The sequence below is a fragment of the Hibiscus syriacus genome, unplaced genomic scaffold, assembly GCF_006381635.1.
Source record: "Hibiscus syriacus cultivar Baekdansim isolate YM2019G1 unplaced genomic scaffold, ASM638163v2 tig00111754_pilon, whole genome shotgun sequence".
In the NCBI taxonomy this organism is placed as follows: Eukaryota; Viridiplantae; Streptophyta; class Magnoliopsida; order Malvales; family Malvaceae; genus Hibiscus; species Hibiscus syriacus.
Window position 1 is genome coordinate 170,629 of NW_024063169.1, and position 19,258 is coordinate 189,886.

Consider the following 19,258-nt stretch of genomic DNA (forward strand, 5'->3'; position numbering starts at 1 on the left):
GCTTCATTCTGCTGCCATTTTGCCCTTAATAGGATGAAATTAGATTTCACAAAAGCGTTGACCACACTAAACTTGTTCTTATCCTACACTGACAATAATCTCCCTGATCTTCCAATCGCAGCAGCAAATCTAGAGTAAAAAATCATCATCAGACCACAATCTGCAAATCTCGTCACCTGTCCAAGAATTTTTCTTTGTTACTTGTATGAACACCAACTCAACTTTCTGGGCAATCAACAATCTTTTAATTGCAGAAATTTTTACTTGCGACCCCAATTCTCACACGTTCCAATTGAGCAAACTCATTTTTGTACTGACTGTGAGTAGAAAACATAATTAGAATAGATGTCTTGCTATACATTATTTTTTGTAATCAAGTTATTATTTCTATAAACAGATACTAGAGATTAGAGTTAGATGAGAAGTTATTCATCTTGTATTTTTCTTTTCGATATTAATAAAAATTCTTCATTTTTTACGTATTTTTTTCAAATAAATTTTTTACATAAAATTTTAGTTTCTAGAAACTTTGTTGGGTAATTACTGTACATGTCATTATCTTTTAACCTATGACATATTTGAGCGGCAAACAAACACCTATTAGGATGAGTTTTTTTAATCAAATGAGTTTTGGAATAAATAAATAAAACTAATATTAGCTATTTTTTTATAATTATTTTAGTGATATTCTTTAAAGATTCATATATTTCATTCACGTTTAATCCATTAATGAGAAATAAGTGGATGGGGAAATTACAACATTGTATTAGCACTAAACACTAGCAAGAGTGACGAATGGCTACTATCATATTTAGATTGAACAAAATGATTTCCACATGAGACCACCGACACTTCGTCCTCTTTGAAAATAAGTGGCTACTATCATTGCTGCCACTGCATCCACTTCTCTCTCTCCCCCTGTTTTAAACGTGTTAGAAACAGGTAGTTATACTCTTATCAAGTATTTGGACTCGTTAAGAACTCGAGTTGAATTCAAACTCGGATCGAATTCATTCGCTATGAACGTTGACCTAACTTTAATAGAGTCGAACTCGATTAGCTCAACAATAAATAATTTGTAAGCTTTTTTCATATAGACCCCAAACAAACAAGTCTAACACAATAAATAGTTTATAAGCTTTTCATATAGACCCAAAACAAACAAGTCTAACATCTTAATGAATAACCTCAACATTGAACAAAATGTCACGTGCAATTCAAGATCAACGTGAGATTATACTATTCAACGACAATATCATGTTCATTGAGTTGATGGACATAATGGATGGATGCCTATAAATACAAGCAACTCATAGATGCATTTGAATCACACCAAACTTAAAAGAGCCTTTTAAGCATACACTAAAGAAATGTCTTCTCAAGTTTCTGCAAATCTTGTTCCATCTCAAGCTGTTAACATGTCCAAGGAGAATCGCCATTTGGCCGATTATATTCCCAACTTTTGGGGGGAAATTTTCCTCTCTCCTCCTTCTGAAATGGTATGTTCCTACTTGTGAATACCTCTTTTAGTATGTGTATGACACATGGGAACGGGTACTTTGAACTTAACTGAAAGCTTTTCATGCTTCAACAGGATATGTATGCCAGAACTCAACAAGAGTACCAAGAATTGAAGCAACAAGTGAGGAGAATGTTGGTGAAACACATGAACAAACCATCCCAAAAAGTGCACATAGTTGACGCGGTCCAACGCTTAGGTGTGGCTTACCATTTCGGGAATGAGATTGAAGATGCCCTGCAAATTATATATCAAACTGACGATGATGATGATCTCTGCACTACTGCTGTTCGGTTTCGTTTACTAAGAGAGCATGGCTTCGATGTTCATTGTGGTATGCCTTAACTTTTTAAAACCATATTCATACAAAGGGTAATAAATATGGAACTTATGGAATTCAAAATTTGCTTGCTGATTGAGTAGATACATTCAACAAGTTCAAAGGTGAGAATGGAAAGTTCAAAGAATCCTTAACCAGTGATATGAAAGGAATGCTGGAATTGTATGAAGCTGCACACTGTCAACTGCACGGAGAAAATGTATTAGAAGAAGCTCTTTCTTTCACAACATTTCATCTAAAGTTGGCGGAAACCACGGACGACTATCCTCTCTCCACACAGATTGCTATTGCTCTAAACCGACCCCTACGCAAGAGCTTACCCAGATTGGTTGCTAGGAGCTACATTTCCATATGAAGGATATGGTAACCAGGACCAAAGCTTAATGAAATTCGCAAAGTTGGATTTCAATATGGTACAACATTTGCACAAGCAAGAGTTAAAGGAGATAAACAGGTAATCAATAGTGTTGAATGTTTTGATCCTTATTCAAGAGATAAACATATATTTTGAGTATAATGCTTTTCCCCCCTTATTTCAGGTGGTGGAAAGGTTTAGATGTAGCAACCAATTTTCCGTTTGCACGAGATAGATTGGTGGAGTGTTATATGTGGATAAATGGAGTGTACTTTGAACCCCATTACTCCATTGCTAGAACTTTTATGACCAAAGTAATATACCTCACATCAATTATTGATGATACTTATGATGCATATGGCACACCAGAAGAACTTGAACTCTTTACAGAAGCAATCCACAGGTCCCTCAGAAAATATATCCACCTTCACATCAAATCATTACAAGTTTTGTTATTGGATTATTGAAAGAGTTAGACGTTTGAATTGCTGACATATTGTAGGTGGGATATCAACGGCATAGATCAACTTCCGGGCTATATGAAATTATTGTATAGTGAAATAATAAATGTTTTTAAAGATATGGATAATTTGATGTCCGAGCAAGGAAAATCATATCGTGTCCAACTCGCAATAGAAGCGGTATATATAATCTAACTTTTTTTTCTTTAGTATTGGAAATTTACTTAATTTAAGATGGTTTTGCTAACTGGGTATTTGTTTGTTTGTTAATAGATGAAACAAGCGTGTCAAGCCCAGTATACTGAGGCCAAATGGCTCCATGAAAAATACATGCCAACACTGTTGGAGTATTTGTCTGTTGCATATGTTTCTTGCTGCTATCCGATGCTTACAATTGTATCTTTCGTTGGCATGGAAGATAGCATAACAAAAGAGACTTTCATTTGGGCATTTAATGACCCCAAGATTCTTCGAGCTTCAAAAACTATTTGTAGGCTGATGGATGATGTTGTTGGTCACCAGGTATAACATTTATTTGCTTCATTTTCTTCAGAAATTTATGAACTGTAATTTTTGTGTTGATTTCGGTTCGATTTTATACGTTTTGTAGTTTGAGCAAGAGAGAGGACATGCTCCTTCTGCCGTGGAGTGCTACATAAATCAATACGGCGCATCAGCACAAGTGGCATACGATGAGTTTTACAAGCAAATAAACAATGCTTGGAAGGATATAAATGAAGAGTTCTTGAAACCAACGGCAGTGTCAAAGTCGGCTCTTGATCGAGTTTTAAACCTTGCAAGGGTTATTGATCTCCTTTACAAGGACGAAGATGCTTATACACATGTTGGTGAATCCGCAAAAACTAGCATCACTATGCTGTTGATTGATCCGATCTCAGTTTGATTTGAGAATTTAAGATTCAAATAAATTTAGAGTCACTTTTGAAAAGTGACAGCTAAAAATTCAGAGTTCAAATCTCAATATTTGTATGGAGCTTATTCTCTTATTCTCCTTGTGTCCTCGTTTGATTTCTATGCTAAATAAGTATGTTTTGGTTGGTAACCTTTTCCCAAGTGTTTCAAATTTCAAGAGCAACAATGTTTTCATATTGAGTATTTAATATTATTACATCCTCAAAATTTCAAGTTCGAGACTTTAATAATATCGGAAGAATGCCATATTAGTTAATTCAAATATTTGCTTGTTAATTTCAGTAATTTTAGATCTTAGAATGACCCCTCTACAAGCCGAACCACTGTCTTCGGTCTCCGATAGATTAGGCCCAATCGACCTGCCATCGACGACCCCATTCATGCCCATTTCTCCTGGCAGCTTTGATTCTCACTTGAAACCTCCAGCTCGATGAGTTCATGTCTCACTGAATATCACCTCGTAGTTTATATCTTTCCAACCATTCTCCACTTGCTTCTTCATGCCTCTTCTTCTGAAACTCTATATTGTCTCATGTAACATTCAACAGCCGAGGAACGGTCCTCTCTCTTGCTCAAACTACATGTATTTATATATGTAAGTTACCGAAATTACCTCTAACGGAATTCGAAAAACAGAAAGTAACTTATGTGAAGCGATATCGTCCATCAGACGGCAAACGACGGATGAAGCAGCACCAATTTTCGGGTTGCTAAAAGCCCATTTAAAGATCTCAGGTGTCAGTACTGAATCTTCCATTCCAATGAAAGATGCGATTGTCAAGAGGATATAGCCTGCGGTTACAAGTACGTTCCTCATGTACTCCTCCATGGTTGGTACATACTTCTCTTGGTACCATTTAGCACCATTTGGCTAGACCATTCTAGCTTTCTCATGACTTGACGAACTCACATAGGTTTTCAACAATTTTAACTTTGAAAAAAAAAATTCAGCAGATGCAATTGTCACCAACATGGTCAATAATAAGGTTGCTAATTGAGTTGAGCAGGTCAAATTTGGCTCGTTAAAACTCAGTAAACACTCGACTCGAGACCTTGAAGAGTCGAGTTGAGTCGATCAAGGTCTAACTCTACTCGATAAGTTTACGAGTAACTTGTTAATTTTTTATGATGTTTTTGGGATATTGGTTGTCTTATTTATAGCATTGATTATATATTGTTAAACCTTTTTTTTCAAAAAATGGTTGTAATAAATTAATTTGGTGTATTATTACTTTGGATTTAAACTTTTGAATTGATTCACACACTATTTTGATTATTTTTTGTTCAATTTGTTAATTCATGTTTATATTTAGCTCTATATAGTATTACTAGATTTTACATATATTTTTTAAAAAACAAGGCAAAAGTTTCGATGAGCTTAACGAGCAACGAGTAGAGTTGAGCAATGAGTTTTTTAACGAGCACAGTACGAACAAAATTTTATCGAGCTTAAAGAGAATCGAATTAAGTCGAGCACGAGTTGAGCACTACTCAACTCGTGATTAACTCACTCGATAAATATCCCTAGTTAAGAGGACTTAATGTAAATGTCATCCATTGAAAATACAAGGTGGATAAGACCGTTTATGAGGGAATTCATGAGATTGAATCAAGATCAAATATTCAATTATCAAATCTGTCCTACATCTTAATAATCTGAAAAGGAAAAGCAGAAAATAGGCAAATTAACTACCTATCATCCGAACATCATAACAGGAGATTCACATAACCTTATCTCCTTACAACCATACAAGATGAAGACCTTACCCTCCGAAGAAGGACTCAAACCTCTGAAGATGGACCTAAAATAAAAAATAAGATAGGAACTTACCCTCCAAAAAAGAGTTTGAGTTAACCTTCATATATATAACTCATTAATTGACTAAAATTTTCATATAATATTTTTAATAACGTGACAGAATAAAACTTCCATAGTCATATTTAACCAAAAACCTTCAAGGGCTAAAATAAAAATCAAGTCATACTTTAGGGGTCAAATTATGTATTAAGTTATTTTTGAGTACTATAAAAATCTATATACCACCATAGGGTAGTTCACCTCTTTTGTGTGGACAGTTTCTTTGGGTGAAATTCCCCCCCTTTTGTTTCTGGCTTTGATAACATGGAAAATCAGCTTTCTAACACGTTTAAAAGGAGAAAGAGACGTGGCATTAGCAATATCAGCCATTTATTTTGAAAGAGAAACAACTGTCGGTGGCCTGAGTGGCTACATGACCACTTCAGACGAGTTTGTCCCATCTCAAATTAGACTTACTCTATTTTCTGGACCACACGTTATTCGTTCGTTTACGTTTGTTTGTTCCATTTCAAAGTATCAAACAAGTAGCCATAAAACACACATTTCCTCCACTCATAAAACCAAACAAGAAACCCCAGAAGATAGAATCACCTAAACCATAAAACACAAACTCCCAATTATAGGCTCTCATCACCAGACACCCACCAGACAAGTCTGGTGAGTATACAATCGAATTGAGTCGAATCAAGTAGAAAAAATTGAACTAGTCAATTTGAGTACTAATTTATTATTCAAATTTTACTTAATTCTTTTGTTCGAGTTTATAACATTCATGTCCAATTTTCATTCAAATTTTATTGTAATTATTTATAATATCTTGATATTGGTTGGTTCCAATTTAAGTGATTCTCTCTAATCATCATATACCATATAATATATATATATTTTTCACATGTGTAAGTAAGATTTGTAATATTAATTAATAAGTTAAATACAATCTAAAATTACATATTATATTTATTATGTTATTTTTTAAATAACGAATTTTGAGAATAAAGGACGAACCAAGTGACCTTGATGGTAAAATAATTGTTATTTCTTGAGGTCTTGGGTTCGAGCACTATAAATGTCAGGGATCTGAGCATTCAATGTCAAATGGTTGAGAATGTTCTTTGAACATATATTACCTTATATTTACTCCAGATTAATAAAAAAATTTGAGAATAAAGTATTGACGAGAGTATAAAGGAGTCAAAAAATTGATAGGAATAAAGAATTTGCAGAAAGTTATAGTCGGAGAATCAAAATGAATAAAATACAAAGTTGAGAGATTAAATTGTAAAAAATGAAGTTACACGTCTAGAATGATTGAAGAACAAATGTTTCAAATTTGATAAAAACAAACTTAAAGTGAAGAAGTAATTATAGAACCAAAAAAAATTCAGAGACTAAATCATAAAATAATCAAATTATTTAGCTAAGGTTTAACACCAAAAACGACTTAGTTTTACTTTTAATATTTGATGTTTTGTTTATTTAAATTTTTTAAATTTCAAACTGGCTTCGAACTCAAAATTCATAGAACTTAATCGAATTGATTCAAATAACTCGAACAACCAAAAAAATTGAAATTAAGAAAAAATATTTTTTTGAATTGAATCGGGTTTCATTAAAAATTCTAAATGCCATACGTTCAAGCTCATCCCAAAAGATGTGCAGGTCTTGTACTACTTTTTAGAATGAGACCCTTAAAATATTTTATAATAAGGCAAAATTGTAAAATATAAAAACTTACCATATTACAATTGTTCCTTACAAAATAAAAGAAATTCAAACATATGAAACTAAGACAATGTCACAAAACAACTTTACAATCGTGACATTTTATTTATAAAAAAATATAATCTTTCCAACGTTTTTAAAAGTAAAATTGTAACATTTTTTCAAAATGGAAAATCCCAGATTTTGAGACCCTATGACGTATCCAATGCCTCACTTGTAGATGGACTGCTTATGTTTTCTATCGAAGTTCAAGCCACAAATCCCATTTACAGATCAGTAAATTCGTCGAACACGCACTATAAAGCACTTCAAGGATACTAACATTTTCATCAATGCTTGAATAGCTATTTGGCCTGCACCGATTATCCAAAGAAATGTCTTCCCAAACTTATTCATCAATGCTTCCTTTTTCAACTCATCAACCCATGTCCAACCACAATCGCCCCATAGCCAATTTCCATCCCTGCGTCTGGGGCAACACTTTCCTTTCATGTCCATCTAAAATGGTAAAGAATTTAGATCAAGGCTGGACCCAGGGGATGGCCGAGAGTAGTCTTCTCTCTGAAAATTTCAAATTATCATATTTTTTTTATTTTTCATTTATATTTTCTATTGATATATCAATTCCCCAACATATTAAGCATAGTTAACTCTAATCTTTTTTTGTATGTTTTTTTTTGACAATTGTGCAGGACGCTAATGCTACACTAAAACACGGAGAATTGAAGGAAGAAGTGAGGAGGATGGTTAAGGAAGGCATGGATGATGAGTTGCTTCACAAATTACATTTGATTGATACAATCAAACGGTTAGGAGTGAGTTACCATTTCGAAAGAGAGATAGAGGAAGCATTGCACAATATCTATGAGCAAGACTACGAACCAGACCAAACTCATCTCGAAACTGCTTCTCTTCGGTTTCGATTGCTTAGAGAGGATGGGTTTAATGTTCCCTGTGGTGAGTCCACTCCCCCCTTGTATTTTTACACGTAGTTTTGGATATTACCAATACCTATTTGGATTGAGCAGAGATATTCAACAAGTTCAAAGATGGAGAAGGAAATTTCAAAAACACCTTAACAAGTGATGTGAAAGGCTTGCTAGAATTATACGAAGCTGCACATTTACGTGTACATGGTGAGGATATACTCGATGAAGCCCTTGTTTTCACCACCAGTCATCTACAGTCAGCCAAAGCTGCAGGCACTATCGAATATCCCCTTTCGGCCCTAGTCTCCAATGCTCTAAACCGACCCATCTCCAAGTGCTTGCCGAGGTTGGAGGCTAGGCGATTCATACCCATTTATCAACAAGATGCTGCACATGACAAAACGTTGTTGAAGTTTGCAGAGTTGGATTTCAACTTGTTGCAAGATTTACACAAGGAGGAGCTAAGCAACATCTCTAGGCAATATATTACTCATTCAAATACTAAAATTTAACCCAAATTATAAGGACAAATAATTCACTCATAACGAGTTTTATTTCAGGTGGTGGAAAGATTTAGATGTCGAAACAAAGCTTCCATTTATACGAAATAGATCGGTGGAAGGTTACTTTTGGATATTGGGAGTGTACTTTGAGCCTCAATACTCTTACGCTAGAGAGATATTAACAAAAATACTACTCATGACATCAATTATGGATGACATATACGATGCATATGGCAAATTTGAAGAACTTGAACTCCTTACGATTGCAATTCAGAGGTCAACAACTTGTACATTTACACATGAATATATATAATATTCTATATCTTTAAGAAGGTTTGATTTAATGTGGCAATTTAGTGATAAATTTTAGATTTTCAGGTGGGATGCTGATTGTCTAGATCAACTCCCGGATTACATGAAATTCTTCTACAAAACAATGTTAGATTTGTATGAAGAATTGGAGGAAGCGATGACAAAGCAAGGAAAATCATATCGTTTCCAATACGCAAAAGACACGGTAAATTCTTCACAACCTCCCATTCCCCATCTTCTAATGTTACCCAAGCTAATGACTTTTTTTTATTGCATAGTTTACACAATTATCGGAATCTTATTTTGTGGAAACCAAATGGTACCAAGAGAAGTATGTACCAACGATGGAGGAGTACATGAGGAACGCACTTGTAACAGCAGGCCATGTCCACTTGACAATCACATCTTTTATTGAAATGGAAGATTCGGTGACACCTGAGATTTTTAAATGGGCTTTTAGCAACCCGAAAATTGTCGCTGCTTCATCCGTCATTGGCCGTCTCATGGACGATATCGCTTCGCATAAGGTACATTCTGTTTTTTCGAATTTGGTTAGAGGTAATTTCAGTGACTTATATATAAATACATGTAGTTTGAGCAAGAGAGAGGACACGTTCGATCGGCCGTTGAATGTTACATGAGACAACATGGAGTTTCGGAAGAAGAGGCATGCAGTGAACTGAAGAAGCAAGTGGAGAATGCTTGGAAAGATATAAACTACGAGATGATATTTAGTGAGACGACGAAGGTTTTTCCGAAGCCAGTTCTCAGACGAATCCTCAATCTTACGAGGGTCATCGAGTTTCTTTACAAGGATGGAGATGACCAGTACACACATGTTGGGAAAGTTACAAAGGATGGGGTTGCTTCATTGCTCATTGATCCGGTATCAGTTTCACCTTGAGGAAATTAAGAATTTACCTGATTTATGTGACGTAATAAGGTGTTATTAGAATCTTGGCAGTTCTCCAGTCTGCAGCATATGTTTGTGACTTTATGTTACTTTTAAGGGTGATCTCATATTTAAAGTGTTTTATATAAATCTAGACATTCAATAATACATTGTCTGTGTTATTGTAACACCCTAATATGACGCAGGCTGAATTTGTAGGATTCAAGTATCACGCAAAATTATTTATCAAAAAATATCACATAGAATCACTAAGATGACACTACAGCAAAATAGAGTTTCAGCGGCCTTTTTTTAGTCCTATAGCGGCATTTTTAAGCGCCGCTAAAAGAACTTGCAGCGATAGAAAAACGCCGGCCATAGCAGCGCCGCTAAAGTTAGCAGGTTTGAGAACAAAAACGCCGCAATAGGTCAAGATCTATAGCGGCGTTTTTGGAACAAAAGCAGCAAAAGGTCGAGATATATAACGACATTTTTGGAACAAACGCCGCTAAAGGTCAGATCTATCCAAAAACGCCGCAAAAGGTCGAGATATATAGTGACGTTTTTGGAACAAACACAGAAAAATGTCAAATCTATAGCAGCATTTTTGGATACAAATGCCGCTAATTACCTTTCTTTAGCTAAGATTAATTGATTTTGCATATTTCATTTCTGCTCTACATCACCTAAATTTAATATCATGTAGCTTTATCTAATTAACAACAACCATACATTTTAATTAAGACACAAGTTATGCAAAAAAATACTTAACAACAAAATAAATTAAAATTTATAAACATTAAAATTAAATGTAATGTAGTTTGACATTGTTCTCTAGAATTTAGTCTAGGTTCTTTCACTTTCAATTAAAAAAATATTGTTCACTAGAATTTAGTCTTCATTGCTCCTTCTTGGGGAAAGGAAGTAATAAAACAGTTTTCCTTGTTTGATGAAGCATCGTTAAGTTTTTCCTCCATGTAATCTGTATATGGAGAAGCTCTTCATCCATTTCACTAAATAAATCCCCTAGCTCTGGTTCACCAAGAAGACTCCTTGCGCGCTTCAGTGCTTCACTTGAAATAGATAACGACCTTCCACCTACAGTATGAAACTTGATTGAAGGTGGCTTGGGAACTGAATCAAACATTAAACAAAAAAATTAAAGTAAAAGAGAGAAGTGTTTACTTGGAGTAACAGTAGATACAGCGTCGTCTTCATCAAGGATAGATAATGCTTTTGCAATTGAAGATTTTTTCAACGCCACATATTTCCCTAATTCGACTCTAAACATCGAGTATTTATCCACTCCTCTATCATCGTTCTCAATAAGCTTCGAACATCATGTGTACAATCTATGAAATTTGAGAGTACAAAATAAAAATATAGCGGCGAAAAGATTCAGAGATTATTACCTTGAAGTAGGAGATCGGCCATGGAAGGGTATGGAGCAATAGGAGTTCCTTTCGGGTCATCATCGGGTTTTGAGCAAGAACGGACCGAAAGCCTCCCAACGATAATTTGATCTGTCATCAGAGAAAATACACCACGTGGACATTCTGACAATAATTTTTCTTAATCTGTCCATACATATGGGTGGTCGAGTTACTTAATGCATGTCTTTCTCTATGTCAAATGTCTTTCTCTCTAGAAATAATTAAAGCATAAATAGTTTTCGGGTGCAAGGGAAATCGAAGATTTGTTCTTTATGATATAACAATCGAACATTGGTGATTTGGTGAAGCTAATTACAGTCCTGTAATGGCATTCCAAATTTGTCTCCCAAAGCTGAATTTTTTAAACATATTTTAACCCATGTTAAAGATTATCTCTATGACAAAATTTGAGTACAATGAATCAAGCTTAGTTAGAAAACAACTCCTCTTATTTAAGATAGACTGAAATGGAGAAAAAATGTGATGTGAAAATAATGTAATCCATGAGTATTGGACATTAGTAGCACCATAATCCCCATAAGGAGTTATTAGCAAAGTGGCACCTTATGATGCATGAAAGGAAGATTGAAGAAATTGAATAGATAGTTGTAGTGTAAACTTACAAGTGTTTCATGATTGAAATAAGGGAACAAACATGGCATTGACCACATATATCTCTTATAAAGAAAAATAAAATATGTATGATGGAAATTTTGCATTGAGTGTGTATGATTACTGTACAGACATGCCAAAATAACCATGAATCGAATGCTCAAAAGCATGAATCGAATGCTCAAAAGCAACTACGATTATAAGGTTAACCAACTTCAATAACAAACATGGAAATAACAATACTGGAATGAAGTTCAAAACAAACAAACAAAACAGCAGATTATTAAGAAAAGCAATGAATTTAACCAAAGAAACAAGGAAAATGCAATCAAGAAACATCTAAAAATCAATTCGCCTACGAAATGAGCACACCTTCACTGACATCTGAATGTTCCATACCTCTGAATGTTGATGCCATGTAGGTTGGTTATACCATTGGAGTTTAGAAGATACTGGAACACAATTGACTTTTCAGTGACACCATATAGTGGCATGATTATCAACATTTTTACAACTAATTATAGCTTTGTATTTCTCATTGTTACTTTATTCTTTTCACTTCGGTTAAAGAGCTGATCAAATATGGAGCCTTCTTTCTTTCAATTCCACATACACATTTTAAGCTTCTTTATGTCTTCCCATACTTTTTTTATTCATATCAGCAACTTTCTTGTTAGTAAGTGCTCCAAAATCTTTTTTTAGTCAGTTCTAGGACCAAGATACTTCATTGAAATGCAAACATCATGATCATTGATCTAATGATTTTGTGGGTGATAAAGGTGATCAGAAGTAAACTGCAGAACAAAGCTGGAGCTAATGATTTTGTTCTTGGTTTTTATACACTTTTCTCTCACAGTTAATCAGGAAAATTAGACCATATATATTCACATACCTGGTTTTGAACATTCTTTATTAGGTTTTAATCTTACCTAAGCTGAGAAGGTTTTCCAGCCTATATGCTTGGCAATAAAAACATAAATGTATTTAATATCAGAAACTATCATACTTTCGCTACTAAAAACATTTTTGCACTTAGACCAAAAAAATATTTGCATACATCATTAAAACTAAAGATATCTTGAAATAACTGTTGAGAAAAAATTGATGCCTTAATCGCAGCAGCTGCGAGACTAATTGACTGTGAAGCTCCCAGTGTCCCTGATCTTGGGCCCAGAATGCTCTTCGCATATACTACTCATAAGATCTGCCCATTCTTCTCAAGAGTTGTTCCATTTGTAGAATCAAGAGCTTTCATGGCGTCACCAACTCACATGGCATCAACATTCAGAGATATGGATCATCTTATAAACAAAAGCCATAGAAGAATCATAAAAAAGAGGCAAATGAAACCTCTTAGATATGCCAGGTAAAAAAAGAGGCAAGTAAAACCTTTTAGATATGCCGACTAGCCCTGGATATCAACTCAATATGAAGCTTCTAAGATTTTGAATTGGCAAAATAAAGGAGAAACAAGAAGGATTGAGAAGTTACCTTTTGAACTAGAGAGAGTGAGTGAAATAGATTTGAGGCAGAATACGACAACCTCGAGAAGATTGACGGCAAGAAAGATAGCGTGTGGCAGAGAAGATGTTGTACCAGAGAAGAGGGAAGAAGAGGGAAAATGAATTAGGGATCGGGCAGGAGAAAGGGGGAGATATAATTGTCCTTTCGTGGCATTTACATGAAAAAATGCCACTAATGTACGTGATTTTGTGGCGTTTTAATTAAAATCGCCATTATTGCACAAGTTTATAGCGGCGTTTTGCAAAAAATGCCACCTTTTGTCGTTATATAGCAGCATTTATTCTAAAACGCCACTAACGTATGCGTTTATAGCGGCGTTTTTAATTAAACGCTAGTACAGTTGTAGATTTTAGTGGCATTTTTACAAAAAACGTCACTATATATCTGGACTATTGCGGCGTTTTTTACATAAACGCCACTAACGTACGCGTTTTTAGCGATGTTTTCCCAAAAATGCCACTATACATTAGGATATCGCGGCGTTTGTCCAAAAACACTGCTACATGTAAAAAAATTATTGGCGTTTGCTATAAAAACACCGCTACATCCACAATTAAAAACCATTTTTGATGTAGTGTGACTTTTTTCTCAGCATAAAAAGTACTCATTTAATGGAAATTAGAGTCCAAGTTAGGAACTTTATTAAAAACCTCCCTAAACCTAGGTGGAGGAAAAGAGTACACCCTAACAGGACAAGAAAACAAAAACAGCGAAAAACACCCCTGGTTCAAAAAGTAACCCAATTCACGCACAAACCTATGAATAATCCTATAATCATACAAATATAGGTCGTTAATCCCACCAAGCTTTAAAATAGCGTTGATCAAAAAAAGCCTTGTTATGCTAAGTGGTCCGTGAACTTCACCTGTTGAACTTGACTTGATAACCATGGACATCTGCTTCTGCCAAGACGCTTACTCTAAAGAAAAGAAAATTCGAACACAAAGCAATGAGAAGGTTCGCTGAAAAATGCATGAGCTGATCCATCCAGCTGAAACCAAGAGTCAGAGCTTCAACTTACACCTATCCACCAACCATATCTCAAATCGACACAAACCGAGCAAGATCAAGTCTGGTATCGTTCCTATGCAGACAAATCTCTCACTGACAAACCCAACAACACTCTACTATCTAACTTGGTTCCACTGTCTATTCAATTGGATCATTACCTCCTATTGCAAGCCCATCAATTTCACTTCAATCCAGGTAGAAGTTTCAACAACAGTACCCTTAATCGTGGAAGAAGAAAATCCATGGTAACCATTCATCTTTTAGATCATTTACCCAAATCATAGCTACATAATCATAACATCAAGTATAAGTTTAGTTGACAAAAATATAGAGCTTTCATATAATACAACCCTAGTAGCCAAAATAAAGTTACCGACTTAAATATGATGTAAGGTCAATGATTATATATGACCATTACAATAAATCAAGAAGTACTCTAAATAGACAAGCGGTTAGAAGTCGAATTCGATGACAGTAATCTCCACTTAAGAATTTGCGAACGAAAACACATTTTGAACGTTGAGCTAACACGTTTAATACCATACAAATAACTCTAATATACTACATGCATTTTATAATTTAAACATGCCGACAAGTATATGCAGAGAAGTAATATCATCAATGCAATACAATCTACCACACACATACAAACATTATGATTTAATTCAGTGTCACTTAGTCTTAGAAGCTTACATCCCTCAAGCCTTCTAACATTAATACTTTGGATGACACTTGGATCATTTTAGCATCATGGACATACATCCATTGGCCCCAGAAATGTCAAGTACCTCGAGTAAGACCTGGTCATCATAACATCAAGAACGTACACATGACTAGCATAACCTTTACGAGTATTTGGATAAGTCTAGGTCACACAGTATTAGAACATATATCAGGCTAGCATCTTTAAAGTGTCATAATAGCACAACTCTTGGAAATCTAAATAACCCACCATACAAGATAAATGATTTTTATACACGAGTAATTTGAGTGTCCTTGATGTTTTCCAAATGTCAAACAAATACATAAGTTATATAAAATCTCACATCATGATTTTCTTGTGCTTAAACATCACATATTACTGAGTTCTCATTTTAAAGCTATTGATCTTCTTTACAAGAACAAAAATGTTTATACCCTTGTTAGTGAATCCGCAAAAATTGGCATCGTTGTATTGTTGATTGATCCAATCTCGATTTGATTCAAAAATTTAATATTCGAATAAATTCAGAATCATGTTTTAAAAGTGACAGAAGATTCAAAGTTCAAATATCAATACTTGCATGAAATTTATTCTTTTATTCTCTTTGTGTCCTCATTTGTAAAATAAATAAGTATGTTTTGGTTGGCAACCTTTTCTCAAGTTGAGTGCAGTCTGGTTTTTAAGATTTTGGTAGAGCGAATCTAAAAAATTAAGTTTCTAATAATAAGTGTTAGAAAAAAATTAAAAATGAGTAAAAATAAATTAATTTTCCTGTAAATTGTGTTTTTTTATTATGTTTAAAAACTTATCTAATAAATAATCAAATTTCAAATGAAGAACATCAAGAAATTTTATTAAATACTAAATTACTCACACAAAATAATTTCTACGAGTATTTCTAGATGTAAAATCACTAACAATAGTTTTTACATCAATTTGGTCTAACATATTTTTTAATACATAAAATAGCTAGACCGTTTTACCTTTCTTGTGACATTGACGACCTCATTAGGTTTTCAACAATTTTAATTTTGAAAAACTTCTTTCACCAACTGCAACTGTCACTAACATAGTTAAGAGTAAGGGTGCTAATTGAGTTGAGAAGCTCGTGAGCAGGTCAAATTTGACTCGGTTAAAATTCAGTAAACACTTGACTCGAGACCTTAAAGAGTCGAGTCGAGCCAGGTCTAACTCTACTCGATAAGTTCGGTAGTAACTCGTTAATTTTTTATAATGTTTTGAGATATTAATTATCTTATTTATAGGATTGATAATATATTGTAAAACTTCTTTTTTCCAAAAAAAAAACTATTGTGATATATTAAGTTGGTGTATCTATGAATTATTTACTTTGAGTTTAAATTTTGAATTGGTTCACATGTTATTTTGATAATTCCTTTTGTTCAATTTGTTAATTCATATTTTTATTTATTTCTATATAGTATTACTAGATTTTCCATATATTTTAAAAAAACAAGGCAAAAGTTTTGGTGAGCTTAACGAGCAACGAGTCGAGTTGAGCAATGAATTTTTTTAACGAGCATGATACGCACAATATTTTATCGAGCTTAACGAGAATCGAATCAAGTTGAGCACGAGTTAAACAATTTTCGAGTCACGTTGAGTTTGTGATTAACTCGCGCGATAAATATCCCTAATTAAAAGGAAGTCATAATGTTGAGTTTGAATAAGATAAATAAATATGAAGTGGATCTGGATACAAGCTAAGGAATTATAAGAAGAGTTTAAGAATGGGTATATCGATGATCAGTTTATAAGACAAAGGAAGTCAGAATGTTGAGTTTGAACAACGAAAATTACAGGATGTATGAGAATAAAGGTGAATTTGATAAGTTAAGTAAACTAATTTTGAGATAATTTCGATTGGAAAGGATGTATATGATTGGTTGACTAGGGCTTGTGCCCTAGATTGGACAGATGCTATTGACTAGTTGTCAAAGTAAAGGTGATAGAGTTATAAGATTGGAAGAAAGGATAAAGTTGAATTAATTAATTATGATGTGGATATGAATATAGTTGTGTATTCTTATCGGATAACTATGATGTAGATAAGGAGAAAAGTAATTGTAGGGAGCTTTAAGGAAGGAAAATACAAGTATAAGAGATGGTAAAGAATGAAGTTCTGTATAAGTAAATTGGGTTATCAAAGTTACAAGGATGCAATAAAGATTGGTACACAGAGATGAGTATAGGTGATAGGACAAGAGTATATGAATATGAAAGGAAAGATATGATTTATGTATAAGGAGATTTCAATTTTGAATGAATAAAGGAATAATGGAATAAAGAAATGAAAAGGATTGAGTATAAGGGATCATATATGATGAAGGTTATATGGAAGTGTAGATGATAAGTTTGATATAGAAATAAGAAAAGTGTGCAAGGTGATGTGAAAAGATTGTTTGATTCCATAAAGTATATGTTTAATCACATTTGAAGAAGATTTAAGGTGGTGTTCTTGGTCAAATGGTGATGGAATAAGAGTTTGGTCATTGTGGTAAGGTAATTAGAGATAGAATTGTGATGTGAAGTGATGAAAATAGATGTTATTATTTACATGATGAGTAACATTATATGGAATTTTAGAAAGGTCAAAGAAAGATGTAGAATCAAAGGAGAGAAGAGACAAAAATTAATTGGGTTCTTTAGAAGTTGAAGGCAAATCAATGATTATAAATTTTGAAAGGATAAAGTAAAGAAAGTAATATGAGAACATTAGAAGATATGTTCTTATCAATGTGTGCAATGAAAATTTGAGGACGAATTTTCTTAAAAGGATGGGAGATTTGTAACATCCCAAAACTAGAGCAAGTGACTAAAATGGAAGTTTTGAAAATTTGAATTCTAATTTCGAAAGATATGAAAGTCCAGAGACTTAATTAGGAATATTTTGAGGATTATTTGGTAAATATGTAAGGAAGTAAGGGTAAATTGGTCTTTGTAAAGAAATATTTTTATTATCTCTTTATAAAAAAGATAACCACGTGTAAATGGGAAAGAAAATTTTGGAGAGATTGGGTTCAGTTTTTTCTTCTTCCCGTGTCTTCATGTATAAGGTGAGTTGGATTTAATTTGCTTGTTTCTTCAATATTATGGTTTCTTTTGATTCTTGAGTGATAAGAAAGAGTAAGGGAAGATTTATGGTGACCTAAAACTCCAAAATAAACAAGTTATAAGACATTTAGTAAAAGGAGTTTTTAAGTGAATTATTGAAATAGAAGGAGTTAACAGAATTTGGAGTTAAATTTGAATTGTCAAAGGGTTAATTAAGAAGCTAGAGGTGATAGAATTGAATTAAGAACACATGGAAAATTTGATGAAATTCTCTGATTCAAGAATTATGGTGAATTATGAGGGATAGTTAAGTGTTATAGTGTTATAAGAAGGTTTACATATGTATAGATGAGTTTTAAGGCATAAGGAGGGGTTAATAAGTAGAATTTGAGGACAAAGTAAGAATTTTTAGGCTCAAATGGAATTTTTGGGTTGTGTGCATCGATGCATCTTCAATGTGTATCGATGCACTCTCAAATAAATGAACATCGAATGAAATTAGTGCATTGATGCATAAGGTGTGCATCGATGCACCCCCCTTAAGATTAAAACATCGAAGGTGATTTGTGTATCGATGCATGGGTAGTGCATCGATGCACATGTTAAGGGATGCATCGATACACTGTTGAATGTACCGATGCACTTCAATGGAAAATGGAATAAATCTTTCTTTCAGTCTAAGAAGTGATAAATTATAGTATATCGATTGGATACTGATAGTATAAATATATGATTGTGTAGACATCGATCGAGAGCAAGTTCCAGAATGATTGAAAGATTAGAATTGATCCAGAAGAGAAAGTAAGCCAAAGGAGTAATTGATAGCAAGTGAGGCCAAGGTGAGTGCATATTAGATCGTATATGATATAAAATGGAAATAAGACTTGCGACAAGTCTATTTCCTATAGTGTTATGCATAAATTCATGAACATGAACATGTGTTTGTTATGAATTATATGTTGTTGTAGGTATGATATGACTTGTATGAATATATGTTAGTGTGATAAGATATAGAAACCGATATAAGTGATATATATATATTTACATAAGCTATATGAATATATGTGTATATAATGAATAATATGCATATGTGATATATGAATATAAGAGATTAA

General features: G+C 33.6%; 1 protein-coding gene and 1 pseudogene across 2 annotated transcripts; both read left to right on the forward strand.

Moving 5' to 3' along the window:
• The first annotated feature begins 1,335 nt into the window (after positions 1-1,335).
• LOC120169196 lies at positions 1,336-3,619 on the forward strand (annotated as a pseudogene).
• Positions 3,620-7,420: 3,801 nt separating this feature from the next.
• LOC120169191 ((+)-delta-cadinene synthase isozyme A-like) lies at positions 7,421-18,294 on the forward strand. Of its 2 annotated transcripts, XM_039177404.1 has the most exons (9): positions 7,421-7,655; positions 7,842-8,106; positions 8,178-8,556; positions 8,639-8,857; positions 8,960-9,098; positions 9,172-9,420; positions 9,486-9,823; positions 12,253-12,256; positions 18,284-18,294. In XM_039177404.1, exons 1-7 carry the CDS (start codon positions 7,524-7,526, stop codon positions 9,795-9,797), a joined length of 1,695 nt encoding a protein of 564 aa, XP_039033335.1. In that variant the 5' UTR covers positions 7,421-7,523; the 3' UTR covers positions 9,798-9,823; positions 12,253-12,256; positions 18,284-18,294. The 2 variants fall into 2 exon arrangements, with proteins under 2 accessions (XP_039033335.1, XP_039033334.1); XM_039177403.1 differs by lacking the exons at positions 12,253-12,256; positions 18,284-18,294 and having other exon boundaries at positions 9,486-9,919.
• The last annotated feature ends 964 nt before the right edge of the window (positions 18,295-19,258 follow it).